A 16,104-nucleotide genomic window follows, 5' to 3' on the forward strand; every position below is an offset into this window, starting at 1 on the left:
ATGTCGCTGAAGTGTAAATCAAATCATTCCCATTTAAAACGAGATCATGTCTAATCCATCTACAGGTTTGGTAAATCCAAGCAGAACATAGTTCAAATTTATGATGTATGAGAACAAAGGGCGCAAAGTCTGTTGCTGCTAAAGAATCGCATTAATACACATGTATGGTTAGTGTTACTATGTGTGAAATGACTACATAAAGTTAGGTGACAAGTGTTTTTAAATGCAAGTTTATTATATGCATTTAAAAAGATGACATTTGGTTCCATAGCATAAAGAGAGATGGTAAAGTGTTTAACACTGTTGTATCGCAGCAAGAAAGTTCCTGGTTTGAACCCCGGCAGGGACTTTGTTTGCGTGGGTTTCCTTTGGTAATTCAAAGGCATGTATGTTAGGTTCATTTGTGAGGTATATAAGTGCTTCAAGTGTATAAAGTGCTGTATGAATGTGTGCTTAAAATGAAAACTTGTAGTTTAAAGTCCTTTGAGAGGTGAGCCCTCATTACTAGCTTTGTTGATGTGTAAATAGCTTAGTCTTAATATTTAGACAAGAGAGTGATATTGAGCTTTTCCCCCTACAATGGTAAATTCTCTCTTTAAAAAATAAGGCAGTGTAAAAGAGACATTAAAACAGTGTCCTATAATGAGCAGACTAATCTTTGACTGTGCTGCTTTAAGGAGAAAGTTTTTCAGTAAACTTTGAAAACAGTGAGCACAGACTTGATTTAAATTTTCTTAGAGCCAGAGTTCAAAACAAGTACAGTACAGTCAAAGGCAAATTAGCTACGCTGCAAACTTGGAATGGGCAAAAGTTGAACACTGGCTATGACTTATTCTATTTATTTATTTATTCATTGTGATATGCAAGCTTACTGAATTAGCTGAGCTAAAAACTATACCTAGCTTAAGTTTAAATTTTGCAGGTTAGCTAGCAAAAGTAGCTAACACCACTAGCTAGTATCTAGCTAGTCAAGCGAGATATTAGCTAGTCAGTATAGATAGATACTTTATTGAGGTTAATTTTTATGTTGCAGCAGCAGAGTAGATCATTCAAATAGTGTAGTCGACAATAAATAAACAATATAGTTATAGTGAAAGCATCACAGGCATTTACTGAGCGCTTTATACTGTGAGATACCTGAAAAAAAATTATACATACACAACAATGATTATAAAAAAACAAAGAAAATAAAAAATAAAAGTGAAGTTAAGTTAAAGTTAAAGAGTAAAAAGTAAGACTGAGATTGTGCGAGAGAGTAGTGCAAACAATATTAATCAATAATATGTGCGCTATAAATCTTAGAAAGAAACTTAGAAACAGTAGCAAGAAGGTATGATACAGAATTTTAATGGGAGAAATTTTTGATTTAACCAAAACCTATATACAGTGGGTCAGTTTATCTCAGGGCATCTACAGTATTACGACTCATTTCTTCAACATACCCGCAAAACATGTGTAGCTAATATCAGTTGAAGTTAATAGCGGTCTTGTCTGTTTGACTCCAACAGCAATGAAATCTGGAGGCACTCAGCTGAAGCTCATCATGACCTTCCAGAACTACGGACAGGCACTATTCAAACCCATGAAGTAAGTTTTTTTTCTCATTTTGAGGTGTGCGTTCCTGCTAAATGTACATTTCTCCTGCTCGACCACACATGAAGTTCAGCGTTGTGACCCTGCTCTCTTTAAGAAAATAAAAACCAAACAAAAAAACGACCTTCGTCATATGGTATTAAAGCTCGAGTGCCATTTCAGCATAAAACACGAACTATGCAGCTTTCTGCCTTGGCTCACTTCCTTTTTTTCCGCATCTCACCACCTACCCATTCTCCTCACAACATCAATCTCATTTCCTCATTCTCCTTTCTGGCAATATCAAATTGCTTTCATTTCAGCACAACCTTGATATTAGATTGAAGGCCGACATCATTCTGCTGTGTCAGAGCCAAATGTTGAATAGGCATTTCACCTCTCGCAGCTTTAGGATGACACATCACATTCTTCAGTGGCCATGTTGGAGGCCTTCGGCTCTCAGCCTGAGACATTTTGTTACTGATTCCATCTGATTAGTTTTCTGTGTCCAGATATTATCGCGCCATCTACTCAAGCTAAATGTCCCTATCTTGTTGTCAGCATGTGAGCCACATGTAAGCAGACACCGTTGATCCAGCTTATCATAATCCAGTAGAAATGTATTGTTGCTGATATTTGCCTGTCTGGACTATTTCATCTTAATAGATTGTTGGTGATTGTTGGTAAGATTGAGGTAGGGATCAGGATCATGGCTGCAGGGGTGGCAATGTTGGTTGGTTCACCTTTTAGCCAGACTTTGGTCCAGAGCAAAGGTTAAACAAGGCATTTGTAAATGCTAATACTACTAAAAACATCCATGGCTCCCAGATGACGAATCCACACTAAAGTACACCAGCAGGCAATGTTCCCTCTAAGCTGCGCACGTGCGCAATTGCGCACTGCTGGCACGGTCTCTGCGCACAGAAAATCTGTGTGGGCACAAAAAAAATTAACCTGAATTGAAATTAAAATTAATACTTTAACAATTCTGTTTTGCAGTGTTAGTCAGTAAGTGACTGGCTGCTCCCATATTGTATTAGAACGATGCCACCTTATCCTATAGTCCAGCCAATAATGCGATTTACATTCGTATATACGCAGCCAATCAACGTCGTTGACAGGCTATGACAGCGTCCTTATGTGCCGACACCGGTGCTTTAGCTAGCAAAACGGCGTGGCTGATGTGGAGTGAAGCCACGTTAATGACAACGTGTACAACCATTGGAGACGTGAGCAGGACAGACGGAACAATTGACGGAAAAAGTGTGGACTTTATACCAGTTTTTAAATTGTGTTGATAGGCCACGTAAAACCAGAGTTATGATAAAAATATCTGCAATGTTTGGTTTTCTTCCTGAATACTGTCGTTGTTTATATTTACTGCGGGAAGAAACGGTAAAAACGGCGTTTTATAAGGAAAAAGGCTCGAAAGCGCTCTCCGCCTGTGAGCAAAAACAAACTCCACCCCCCTCTCCCTTTCCTATTCGTCCAAAAAAGTACCATGTCGACCAATCAAAAAATGATATGGCAACGTGGCATCTAGTTGTTAAGAAACGGGGGGAAGTTTTAGGAGTGACGGCGGTGCTTTGATATGTGAGAGATTTGCGACGTTTAGCGCAAATCTTGTGTAGTTAGTGTGTAGTTAGTGTGTAGTGTAGTCAATAGTTTTGCTGTGTGCGTCAGAACAATGAGGCCGCTGCTGAATGTTACAGGTGTTACAGCAGTGATACATCTCCTGTTGTCAGGCCTGCAGGTATCAGGCTGTTGTTCTCCTTTATTTCATAGTGGACAGAAATTATTTTTTGGAGGAGTGGCACAAATAATTTGTGTGGCATCAGATTTGATGCAGAACAGCTGATTGTTCTGTAAATAGTTTGAAATGTTTTTAAAAAAACGCCTTGGCTGCATTTAAAAAAAAAAATAGCTGCAAAAATCTTTGTTGTTTGCCAAACTGAGTTAGTTTTTTGATGTAGTAACTATATAATTAATTGCCCAGCATTGGTCATTATATACTATATTTTGCAGACAGAGAGTTACAGACTCTCTCCCAGACCACAGACTCATAATACAAGTCAGAGCTTTTTTTTAAAAAAAGAAAGAAAGTTGTGTTTTCAAAATTGAAGTTCAAGTTATTTTTACTTCCAATAGTGTTAACATGACTGGATTAACAGTCATAACAATAACAATGACTAGATTTTTTTTTACATTTTCATTGTAAGTGGGCTAAAGCAGTTAATTAAAAGTAGTCTAACATAAATGTAAATGCTGTAATTTGATTATTTTAATAAACCATGTAACTTGGATGGATTAGATCCCGGCGTGACCACAGTGCACACGTCTGATGTCGCTCACAGTGGTCCAAGGGATCGCTCAGGGAGTTTGTGTGTTCGCTCAGACATGTGAAAAATTCGAGGGAACATTGCCAGCAGGTCAATTTTTTTGGACTAACTACTAACTGAATTGCCACAAAACCTACTGCCACGATTCATGTAAGAGAAAGAGTGATGGATATTTGGGATGTTTGCATAACGTCTTCTTTTCTTCTTGGACTGAAGTGCACATTACCTTCTCCATGAAGCGGGTACAGACACTCCCCTCTCTTCTATGATGAGCTTTAATTACTTTGATAACCTTCATTCTTCATTAGGTCAGAACTTTTTTCAATTTGTGCCAAGACTAATACCAGTCCTATTATCTGTCCTATTGTACCTTGTGTTTTATATTAAGTAGCAAGTTTAAGGGTGGTGATAAAGTTATAAGCCGCCACTTTTCCGTCTTCACTGGTTCTTGAGGGCAAGGCCTTCGGTCTTGAAGCAGTACTGTTCGTAGATTTATTCGTTAGGTTCTTTTGTAGAAAAAGTCAGCTAACATGCTAGATATTTATATTTCTTTATATTTCTATCATAAAAATGAGGGCGACGGGCTTTCATGCCGATGTGAAGTGGTGCCACAATTCCTGTGAGCCTTATGGTTCAGCCCCTGTTCTTTGCCTCATTTCTGTTTTTAATCTTATTCCACTTGTGAATCACTGAACTACAGTAACCTGTATTTACCTGTGCAGACAATTTTAAACCCCTTTGGCTTAACCTGTAAATGTCTACCCAGTCGTTCCCAGCTGCCCCCCTTTGGCCCACATACTGTGAAATATTTTATTAATTCACTTTTCCTTTGTCTGCACCATCATATTTAGAAGAGAATGCATCTCGAGAAGAGTGCTCTTTGCTCCTAATTCCACCTCAATTGGTGGATTTAAATGTCACCCGTCCTTTGCTGTTGTGATTGTGATTTAATTGTGGGTTAATGGTTCTGTACGCGGGCTGTTTTTCTGGCCCCTGCATGTCAGTTTGGAGAGCGGGGTTAAGCCCGCGGATGATAGGTAGGAGGAAGGGAGGAAAAGCTATTCAGAGACTGTTGTAATTACTGTTTCGGTCGCACCCCACAAAGTCAGGCCAGACGCAACAAGCCTGAAATCATCCTTGACAGGCGGGGGAAAAGCAGAGATAAGAATGAGGAGAGAGGAGGCAAAGGATGAGAGAGAGTCTGGGGAGGTGAGGTGGGGTGGATTGGGGAAGACAGGGGGTAGGAAGGAGAGACAGATGAGGAGATGTGGGGAGAGAGCGTTGTCAATACATGCACGGAGTCCAAATCCACAGATTATCTCGGTGCACTGCCTCGAATTTGAACCCAGGCGCAAAATGTGAAATGACATTTTCCGAGAAAAGCACGGGCCGATGGTGTTGGATGTAAATCTGCTGCTTGACACTCGTGGCTGTCGGAGCCGCTGTGATGTTTGGTAATCCTGAAGAACGGCAGGAGCGAAGGGGAGCTATTTCATTTCCTCCAACTTGAATGCACTTGTCTTTAACAAAATAGGGCAACCCATGCAGACATGTACGTGTGCGTGTGTGCTCATTTGGGCTGCAATCAAGTTCTTGACAGATTTGCACAGTCATTCCAGATATGTACATCATTTCCCTCGCAGAGATCACACATGACATACACAGACACTCAAAAAAAACACACACATCCACTTAACACCCAACATCATCCCGTCGTTCCCAAATCTGCTGGTGTGTTTCCACACGGTGCATCAAAGAGACAGAGGCTGAGAGATCAAAGACTTCTCTGGCTTTGCGCTTCTGCTCGACTCCTCTCAGCTCTAATGCAAATGTGTGCCAGGCAATCAGGCAGCGAAAGGCAGGCAGGCAGGCATGCATGCAGTGTCTGGGTAACGATCGACCCTCCAACCATCCATATCTGTGTAAAACTGCACTCTCGCTCCTGCTCTCTATATGGTTATCAGCTCCTCTGTCTCTTTCTCACTTTTAGCATTCTCCATCATTCTCCTCCTCTGTGCATGCAACACTGTCTGCCGTGTGTTTTTCTCTCTTTACTGAACAGCAGAAATGCAGAAATCCATTAACAGACCTTCTGTATCGATCCTTTAGGTATTCTTTCCCCTGTTTATCCCCTCAGTTAGAGTCAATATCAGATGCTACGGTCAGTATTTCTTTATGCATTTGGAGAAGCAAAGTATGCCTCAGCGTGTACTTGAATGTGGCAGATATTTATTTAGCTTCTTGCTGTACTGGGTCACCACAAAGTGGCCTACAGTATCTGTCTGTACTGATGCAATAGGGATGAATCAGACCATTAAATCTGCTGTCTGTGGTCCAGCTTTCCAGACATGAAATAAACCCAGTCTTAACTAGTCTAATCTAACTCCAGGGTTACTTTGCAATATTTGTTAAGTCTGTGTGCTCTTGGAGGATCCGAGAGGCTTTACGGGATGGGGCTAAAATCCCAGCTGATGCCCAGCCCTGTGTTGCTTAAGCAGACAGATGAAAACATCTTTGTGCAATGTCTGTAACAACAACTCCATTGTAACCTGAGCAGCATTCAGCTGGATGAGTAAGCTCAATTATCATCTTTGTCATCCTCTGCTTTCGTTATGTCTGTGGTCTGGACTGAAAGAACATTGATTCACAGCAATTTCACAATTTCTGCCTTTAGTGCGGCAAAAAAAGAAAGAAAGAAAAAACTTTTCAAGTTGGATGAGGAGCCAAAAGCTGGTCCTGTGGTCCTGAGACTCACAGGGAATCTTTCTAGAGTCTACAGTGTAGCCTGTGTAAGTGATTACATCGTAGGCAATTGCCTACATTTATGCTTGTGCTGGTGCTTTATGTGTTAATTAGTGCGTGGTTGTGTCCTGTTGTTTTACATGCGATGGAAGCTGATAGGAAAAAATAACATGCTAGGACTTTTTTCCTTCCCTTTTGTTGTGGTAATGTTTTGGGGGGTGCACATATAATTATGACTCAAGTTTTTCTGCTTTTTTGGACATTCCCCATTCCAATATTCTTAACATCTCCTTTCAGGAAATTTGCGAGTCCTTATATTGAACCTATGATTATTATTTCTCATCCTGACGTGGTGATTGTTTTTCTCTTGCTGATAAATTTAAAAAACTGCAGCAAAAAAGTAGCTGGAAATGTACAGGAGGAATCGAGGGTGCTGAACAGGCTAATCGCGTTCCTCAAATCGACGTGTAGTTACAATTCTCAGGAGGAGCGCGTAAGGTTATGTCGTATGTTATGTTGTAGGGTTCCTGTAAAGTGGTTTTTAAAATCAGAATTTTTAAAACCAAGAATAAACACCTGACAGGTAGAACAAAGCAAAATGAGACATAGTCACACTGGTTTTGTATTATATGCAAAACCATTGCAACAATTACTGCAAACTATTTCTAGATGCAAAATGGCAGCAAAAGCAAAAAAAGCCTCAAAAAGATGCATTTGAGCACAAACAGATGCTAAATGACAGCAAAGAAACACAAAATGATCATGGTACCTGCAAATAGATGAAAACTGACCTAAAACACACACAAAATTCAAACCTCCAAAGAGGTACAAAGACAGACTTTTGGTGTGTCTTTTGCACTTGTAAGTTGGAGGTTTGTGGAGATTGTGCCCAGTGTGATGTTGTCTAACAGTTAACATCAACCAGTAACCAGTGAGCTGTTTTTTATTTTAATTATTATTATTATTACTTATGTTTTACAGCCGTGCTGGCCTTGAACAAAACAGTGGACTGCATTTCTGTGGCACTGTGGTGGAGTCATCCACAAAAGCTTCTGCATATGTGATGATAACCTCTCCACCAGGACTGGTTGAGTCATTTTGCCCTGTCGTTTTATATATGAAATGACATCTTTCAACCAAAGTGTGGCACACAGGTACATTTTAGGCCCCCGAAGGTTCTAAATCTGTATTAGAAATCATCACGTTGCCAAGCAACTACATAGCAACAGGATAAAATGATTCGTTTTTAGCATTTATGCGCCTATAAAAACATTATATCGTTTTCAATTCACAGCCAACAGCACGAACAAGCCAAACAATGCTAGTATGTTAAATGTAGCTGACCTGTTTGAGTAGGATTACGTGATATTTAAAGGATCTAGAATCTTGAAAAATAGTCTAAATGGCGAAACGAGCTGCTTTGAGCTAATAATAATAAATGGTAACTGTGAGCTATACTTACTACTACAGTCAACTTTGATATCGTCCATCTTTACCTTCCAACCATCCATCCATGCTCAAACCTAGCTCGGCTCACCTTTGCGTGAAATGTAGGATACTTTAAAATCATCCACATCTTTGATCAAAACACTGTAAAAATGACTTTTGCTATTTACCAATACCATGTATACAAATCACATTTTCAGCTTCTGCAGCAGTATTACATCTAAGACAAGCTCAGATAGGCCCTTGGGGCTCACCAACAGGTAGCAGAAAACTGTGATTCCTTTTTTATTCTCTTTTTTTTAACTTCATGTTCAACCCGGGTTTGTATGAATCCAAAAACCACTAGGGGTGCCTCTGTTCCCTGATAATTGAAAAACTTTTTTCCTGTCTTTGATTGACTGGCAGCTGTGAAGTCCTGCTCTGTAATATCTCACATTAGTCCCAAAGGGTCACTAATCACAGCTGTTCTGGTCAGAAACTGCAAAAAAAGACTGACTGAACAGGCAGTCCATGGTAGCAAAAAAAATAAAAAATTGCCCCTTTAAAAGGTACAGTCCCACTGGGAGTAACACTCCAGCAATGACACATTTTGTACCTTCAAAAGCTTACATTCAAGTTCAAATAACAGTAATACATATAATGCCTTTTCCTGTCACAAATGTCCATGTACCTGTTAGTGGAAGTAAAAAAAGGTATGCAGGTTATACTCTATGGACTGGGGGAGCTTTGGTACAAGTATTTGTGTGTACAGCTGTTGCTGGGCTTGATTGTACTTTGAACCTGAGGCGCTAGGTAACGAAAGCAAGCTCTTCTGTTCTATTTATCTTCAACTCTTCTTGTGTTTTCCTCCAATCTTTTGTCTTTCTGTCACCATGACTTTGTGCTTGTGTCAACGGCAGAGACGTGACTGTAATATTTACACTGAAATTAGTCTCAGAGCACACAAAGCCCATTAGATGATGAGTGCAGATGATCGACGAAGGGATGCGGGGGAAGGACTGATGATTGATATAATGATGGTCTTCCGTTCCTTCTTGCTTCCACTTAATTGTATCGCTTGTCAATCAGCCCGGCTGTTGGCTCAGTCGCACGCAAATCAATTCCAGTGTTCCTCGAAGAGATATCCGCTCTTTCCGCTGCTCCTCCTCACCGAGAGATCTATATCTGTCTCGAGTCGGGGTCCGTGAGTAATTTTTGATTGACACGCCGGGGACACAAGAGACTGATGCCACACGTCACCTCGTTTGTGTCGATAACATATTGACTGCAGCGCAAAATAACAGCGCGTAGGAAACGTCTGTGTTAAACGTGAAATATTAGTGAGAAATTGCCGGTGTGTATGGGGAGGATGTGTGATCAAGGTGCGTAAGCTGTGGAGGGTGAAAGAATAAAATTGAAGGAGCTTGTTTAATAAGGTGAGGGCATGTGTCCTTATTATCCTTGTCCCTGCAAGCTGCCCAGATTTGTCCTTGAAAGAGGCAAATGACCAAAGACTGAAAAAAAGGAGCAGGACAGTTCAGCGATTGTTCCAGCATGTATTCAAACTGTGACAGTGCCAAGCAAACACAACGCCTCCGTGGACCAAGCTCTGTATTTGTCCCTCAATTTTTTGTTATATATATTTCAACTTATAGCCGGGTTTTTGGTTGTTTGTGCATTCGCTCTTGTTTACTGTCTGATATTGTATTCACAAGGTCTTCTGTGCCTGTGCTTTGACTTTGACTCAGGAAATAAAGGGATGAAGCGCCTGAGGACAAGTCATTCAGAGCGCGGATGATGAGTGCAGCTCTGTTTGGAAACAGAGGAAATTCATAGCAGCACAGAAGCAACACCAGAGCTGAAAGTTCCACGTTAACCCTCAAACTGCTGGAAAACGTGTCTGGAAATGGTGCAACGCAATATTTTGGCGCCCGCGATTAACCATGCATAAGATATTTGTACAGTAGCGCAAAAGAAATTGCAAATGCATGCAGTATATATAGCAATTAAACCCTATAATATACACAGCTGCAGTGAAACTGTGAGTGTACAGAATTTCCTCGTATTACACACTTTTAATTTAAGCTGAATCTGTTTGTATACATCGTAAAATAACGCCTGAGAGCACAAATGACCAATAATGGGAATATCATGGGACAAGTGATCTGCACTTGCATACCTCTGCTGCTCTGCGATCACAGGCAGCTTCCAAAATACCACATTCAAGCTTCAAGTGTATTCAGAATACGAGCTTTACTGTAAATGCATCGCGGCACATGTGCCTTCCTGACTATTAGCAGAATATTATAAACGCTTGTAAAAGCAATGACCGCCCTTATGAAATATCTGAGGCCTATTCATTTTGTGCATTACCACTGGTTCTGTTTGATTGTTAAATAATTAATCTAAAATTATAGCCACAGTGCGATGTGTGATTTAACAGCACTCACTGCCTTTCGCTGCTCTCTCTCTGTCTCTCTCTCTCTCTGGCTAATATTTTGACTGTTTCCCCAGTGCTATAATTGTTTCACCAGGGTATTATTGTGCAGCCTTTGCCGAAGCTGAAATTAAAGTGTGTACAAGTGCTCAATTTAAAAGAGGTGCTCATGCCAGCAAAGCAGGGAAACGCACACACCAGTTTTCTGCATGTGCTGTAGATGAAATTTGCAGTAGCTGAGTGTACGCTGCAGCGGAATGATTCATACGATCAAATGAAACCCTTAGGCTTAGTAATCTGACCCCCTTTCTGTCTTCCCCACTGAGACCGTGACACACTGTGGGCCGCTTGTGCGCCAGGATCACGCAGCTCCACTGTGTTTTCCACTAAATGTGTTAGTCTGACTGCTACATGTAGCGAGATGGGAATAATCTGACTAAAACTCATTTGGTGTAATTCACCCTGATGCCGTGGAGTCCTACAAATATAATCTCACTCTTCTTCGGTGTTGCCAGGGATGCCAGGTGAATAAGGGGAAGGGAGAAGATTGGGTGCATTAGTACAGCGCCGATCACAAAACAGATGTAGTCTGAGACGAGGCAGTCGACAGGACGCCCTGAAAAAAAATGTCTGAACTTTAGATTTTTTTGTTGCTAGAGTGAAGCATGGCTGAAATGATCGATATTGGACAAGGTAGTGCCGCGGGGCAGTGATGCACACTGTGCTGTTCAGCTGCGGCCTGGTTCCAGTAAATCACTGCTATTTTTTTATTTTTCTAACCCCTGAAACACTAAGAATGTACACAGTTTCCCTTCCTTTGTATAAGCATATAAGCAAAACAATAGCTTACAATAAGAGCTTTTTATTCCACATTATTGGCTCATCGAGGCTACAAAATTAACTCCATGGGAAAAATCAGCCCCTTCAGCTTTTATTCTTATTGATGAATAATCCTTCAAAATTGTAGACCGGTCACACTTCCCCAGTTTATTTTAGTCAGCAGAAAGTATACCAGCAGTTTGATTACAGTTACATTAAAATCCTTATTAAGTCATCTAAAATATTTCCAGTTAACTGACTTAGTTTTCAGTCACTTGTTTTTTCATTTTAATTACACAAAGCCAGTGCAGCAGGCACAAGTAATCTAACTATACCTTCTCAAATTACATACTGCAATTACCGCTAATTAAATGCAATCATTATTCATTTTGTCTGGAATTCTTGATAAATATCAGCTTGGCAGATTGAAATGTAACTTTTTTTTACAATGAGCAGAGCAGCAGTCTTCATATTCCTGTCCCTGTCCTACCACAGTATGAATGATTAACTCAGCAACTCACCCTCACAACCCTTCAAACATTAACTCTTTGAGCTCCAACCCTAACCCTAACCTCACCCCTAACCCCGGGAAGAACAGGAACAGGAACAGCTTTGGCCTTCACCAAATCTAAGGTTATGGTTACCACTTACGATGACAGTAATGGTAAATTAAACACAACCTGAGCAGCTGAACGAATGAAATGCAGTCATATGAAAAAGAAAATTTTCACATCATTGCATAGAGTGCTGTGAAAATTTTCCCTTTCATATGACTAAGTACAGCCTATGAGCCAGTAACTTGTAAAAGCACCGTCAGCAGCACTAACATGAAGTAATCATTTTCTGTGTTACTTTAGAAGTCTTGTACATCTTTGAGGGGGAATTTTGGCCCGCTCTTCTCTGCAGCATTGCTTTAGTTTTTTGAGATATACCTCGATCCTTTTCTTTTTCAGCGATTCTGTTGTAGATTCGCAGCTGTGCTTGGGTTCATTGTCCTGGCCAGGCTTCAACTGTCATACAGGCCCTCACATTTCTAGAATACTTTGGAGTTCATGGTTGATGTAAAAACTGCAAAGCATCCAGGTGTTGTGCTGCTAAACAAGCCCAAATCATCATCCTCCGCCACCGTGCTTCACATCTTGTTGAGACGTCCAATCCTGGGGAAACTGTGGCATTATAGTAAAACACACAGCTGAGTCCTCCAGACCAGCAACCACCAACATCCACTGCTTTTACAGATGTGGTCACTTGCTGATGATCAATTATTAAAGTGCATTTGATTAACAGCACCTGGCTGCCACTTACCCACTTCCTAGAGGCAGTAAGAGGCTGTAAAAGAACTCATTATGATAGCATCCATAATATTTTAGCTAAGCTCTGTAATTTACCTGGAACTTCCACTCTATATATACCACGTATATAATACTAATGGAAAAGTACAGACTATAGAAGACGCACATAGTAGAAATAAGTAATCCCATACCTTTAAGTAGAGAGTAATCAATAATCAGCCAAAATATTTAAGGTTAAATATTTTGGAACTTTGGAACTTTTGGAACTTTTTTTTTCCAAAAAGAAAAAAAATGACAGTGATAAAAAGAAGTTTAGAAAAAAATAATGCCACTAAATCTATTTAATTACTCGGTTTATCTCCTGTGAAATTCCCTATAATTAAAATTAAAGGATAAACTCTCTCTGGTCTGAAATAATCTCTTAATTTGGGCCAGACAATGTCATAGACAGCATAGAGGCTACACTATAGCCAACCATGCTACGAGTACTCAGCAGCAGAAGCTTACGCAACTAATCTATGGTCTTGCGGGGATGCAGGAAGCTGCACATGAGCAAGTGTCCCACTGTAATAATCTACTAATGTACTGCTGGCACTCTGCCACCTACAGTAATCAGGCGTCATGATTTATGCAGAATGTAGGTATTAGTAAGCCTGAGATACTTTTTCTAACATATTCTATTGACATGTCTGTTAGACGCTGGCATTCACTCCTTTTATGTAATTTACACTTAATTTTTGGCAATCCCAGCATCAGCATCCGTTCTTCTCCCATCTTCCACACTATACATTGCTGTCGCTGCAATTGAAATCTCACTGTGTGTGCCTGTGTGTGTGTGTCACAGTTTTACTGCCACCTCTGATGACTTTGGACATGAAGGCATCCCAGCTGTCACAGTACTCATACTGTTGGTGCCTAGGAGACAAGGAGGAGAAAAGTGTGCTCCTATTTCTTTGTCTTTTCATGCCGATCCGTGTGTGTGTGTGTTTCTTGCTCATGCCCCCGTGCATACAGCATGGCTCTTCTGCGATACTGTTCCACGTAGCGCTTGCCCAGGCCTTCCAGGAGCAGGAATGTCTTGACGATATTATCAGTCAACTGCCCCCTTCAGGTAAATGTTATCAGCCTTAATGTTGTGCTGAAGAAACGATAACACAGTGTTGCAGCCAGCAGAGATGACAAGCCAGCATCCAATCTGCATATCAAAGCCTCGGCTAAATTCCTCTGCCATCTGTGTGCTTTTGTGTGCGTGTGTATGTGTGTGTGTGTTCGAGCAATCGCCAGAGCTGCACATGCTCACGCACAGACGGGCACATGCATTTTAAATACGTGCTGCGCTGCCATTTTTCTGCAGTCTCAGAAGCAAGCTTTTTCAACTCTATCACAATCGCGGTTCATCCTCGATAAACTCATTGTTTTTTGGGAAAGAAGAAAAAAGCAGTTAATTACTCGGGCATAAACTCCTCCGAAAACCTGATCCCGCTCTGTATTTCTATGGGAATGCAGGCTTTGATACCCTCTGTCATCTTGTCTCTTTGCTTTGAAGGGACTGTCACTCAGAGGCAGGCTTTACTCTGTCTCTGTCTGGACACAGTACACCTCAGCAGCTGACGTGACAATGGCAGCAGGCATCGATTCATCTGGCCTGAGTCCGGCCCCTCCACGGTGCTATTACTGAGAACCAGATGCTGGAAGCAGAGGCACAGAGGCTGTTTTCATGGCTGGAAATGAGCCCTTAATGTCTTCTGAGAGCCAGTGTCATGTGTCCTGTGTTTGGTATTGCGTACTCGACTTGGGTGGAAACATCAGTGCTTTTACAATCTGGGACTGCAAACTGATGCAAAGCATAAACTTCGGAGAAGCTTTTCGCACCTTTGATTATGTTTGTTTGATTTTGCTTCTCTTTCGGGGGGCCGATCCACGTTAAAGCTTCCACACTTGTATTCGTTGTTCGTTTTACTTTCAGGACGCAAGATACAAATCAAGCAGGATCTGTAAACAAAAGTCACACTTCCTCACATCATGCTCATTTTTACTGGACAGAGTTTTAGAAAGCTGTCATCTTGTCAAGACAGAAATTCTGGCAGAAGGGCGACTTTAAATAAATCTTAACTTCAGTCCCTTTAACTCCAGCCAAGAATCGTGGACTAATTTACTTGCTGTGCTGTTTATACCAGCGTAGGAGCGTGTGGAGAAAACGCTTGAGTCTGAGGATCAGTCCTTGCAGTTTTTTTTCCTTCTGCTCGGCTTCATCTCGCAATTTGGTCCTTGCACATTTGGACTGTTTACAGCGATCGGCCTAGATGCAGTTTCGCTTCTAAGGAGCGGCACGGAGCTCCTCGGTCCAGTTAGTTGAGCCTGTATGCTCAGGATAAACAAAGCCAAGGTATTGGTGAAAGTGTTGCCAGTCGTTTTAATTAAAGAAGAAGAAGTCTTTATTTCTGGACTTATTCTAAAGGGGGGAAACAAACATACTCTGTACTCCTGCCATGGTGCAGGACAGCTCTGGTTTTAGCAAAGTGTCCAACGTTTTATCGCGTGTTGGAGTTCCGCTCTGGTTTGCAGCAGAGCTCAAGGCCTCTTCTGTGATCTTCCTTCTTGCTTTTTTGGCTTCGCCTTCAATAGCCATTAAAGCTCACTGTCTCTTCACACTGTCCTGGCAGCAGAAACTGATCCCTTTTGTAAGCTGCAGTTAGTGTCAGGAAAAAACACCTTTAGGGGGATCATTAGACTGTAATGAAGCAGGAGGTAAAATACCATGTTCAGCCATCGCTTTCCAGCATTCCTGATTGTCAGGTTTAATTATAGCACTGCAAGGTCCTTGGCTGTTTTTTTGTTTTTGCAGCATTTATCTCATTTCTTGAGCTCACCATCTAGAGCCATCTGTGTCAGTTCTTGGACACTTGGTCTAATTAGGCCTTCTCTCCCCCTGAAGAGTCACCCTCTAAGGGAAGCATTCAGGAGCGTGGTGTTACAAGGGCATGTTGTGATACGTAATTAGCAACCAGCAGAGTGGCAGCTAAGTTTACAGAGGGAAAGAGGACAGCTGTCAGTGCACTTGCTAAGGTATAGATGTAGATTAAACATCTGTCCCACACCGCTGCGTAGCGCATGAGCTCGATTAAAGTAGAAAGTTTTGCTCTCACAATTCAACATCTGCATATTCCCCCAAGTTTTAGCCGTGGACGTCCTGTTTAGAAGGGAGAAAAAACCAGGGTGGGTAGTCTAAACAAGTGAAGCAGCCAGTCTCAGATGGGAAGATTAAAAAGTCAAACACAGCACCCGTGTCTCAACATGAATAGATGCCTAACATGAATCGCAATGGAAAAAAAAACGTACAACTATACTGAACTGTGAGTCTTTCTCTCCACCTTTTAGGACTGGATGTCTAAGAACTGAACATAATTTACAAGTGATGACAGCATGTAATTTGTTTCACTGGGATGTGCTGATTTAGTGGCACAATAATATTCTCAGA

At 41.2% G+C, this 16,104-nt stretch overlaps 1 protein-coding gene across 1 annotated transcript in view; it reads left to right on the forward strand.

Annotated features, from left to right (window-relative positions):
- The window catches only part of fam20cb (FAM20C golgi associated secretory pathway kinase b), a 56,099-nt gene that overhangs the window by 4,550 nt on the left and 35,445 nt on the right, over positions 1 to 16,104 (forward strand). Inside the window, exon 3 of the mRNA XM_031739668.2 lies at positions 1,509 to 1,587. Coding sequence (XP_031595528.1) covers positions 1,509 to 1,587 — 79 coding nt within the window. The remainder of the gene's footprint in view (positions 1 to 1,508; positions 1,588 to 16,104) is intronic.

Source organism: Oreochromis aureus, linkage group 8 (assembly GCF_013358895.1).
Source record: "Oreochromis aureus strain Israel breed Guangdong linkage group 8, ZZ_aureus, whole genome shotgun sequence".
Classification (NCBI taxonomy): domain Eukaryota; kingdom Metazoa; phylum Chordata; class Actinopteri; order Cichliformes; family Cichlidae; genus Oreochromis; species Oreochromis aureus.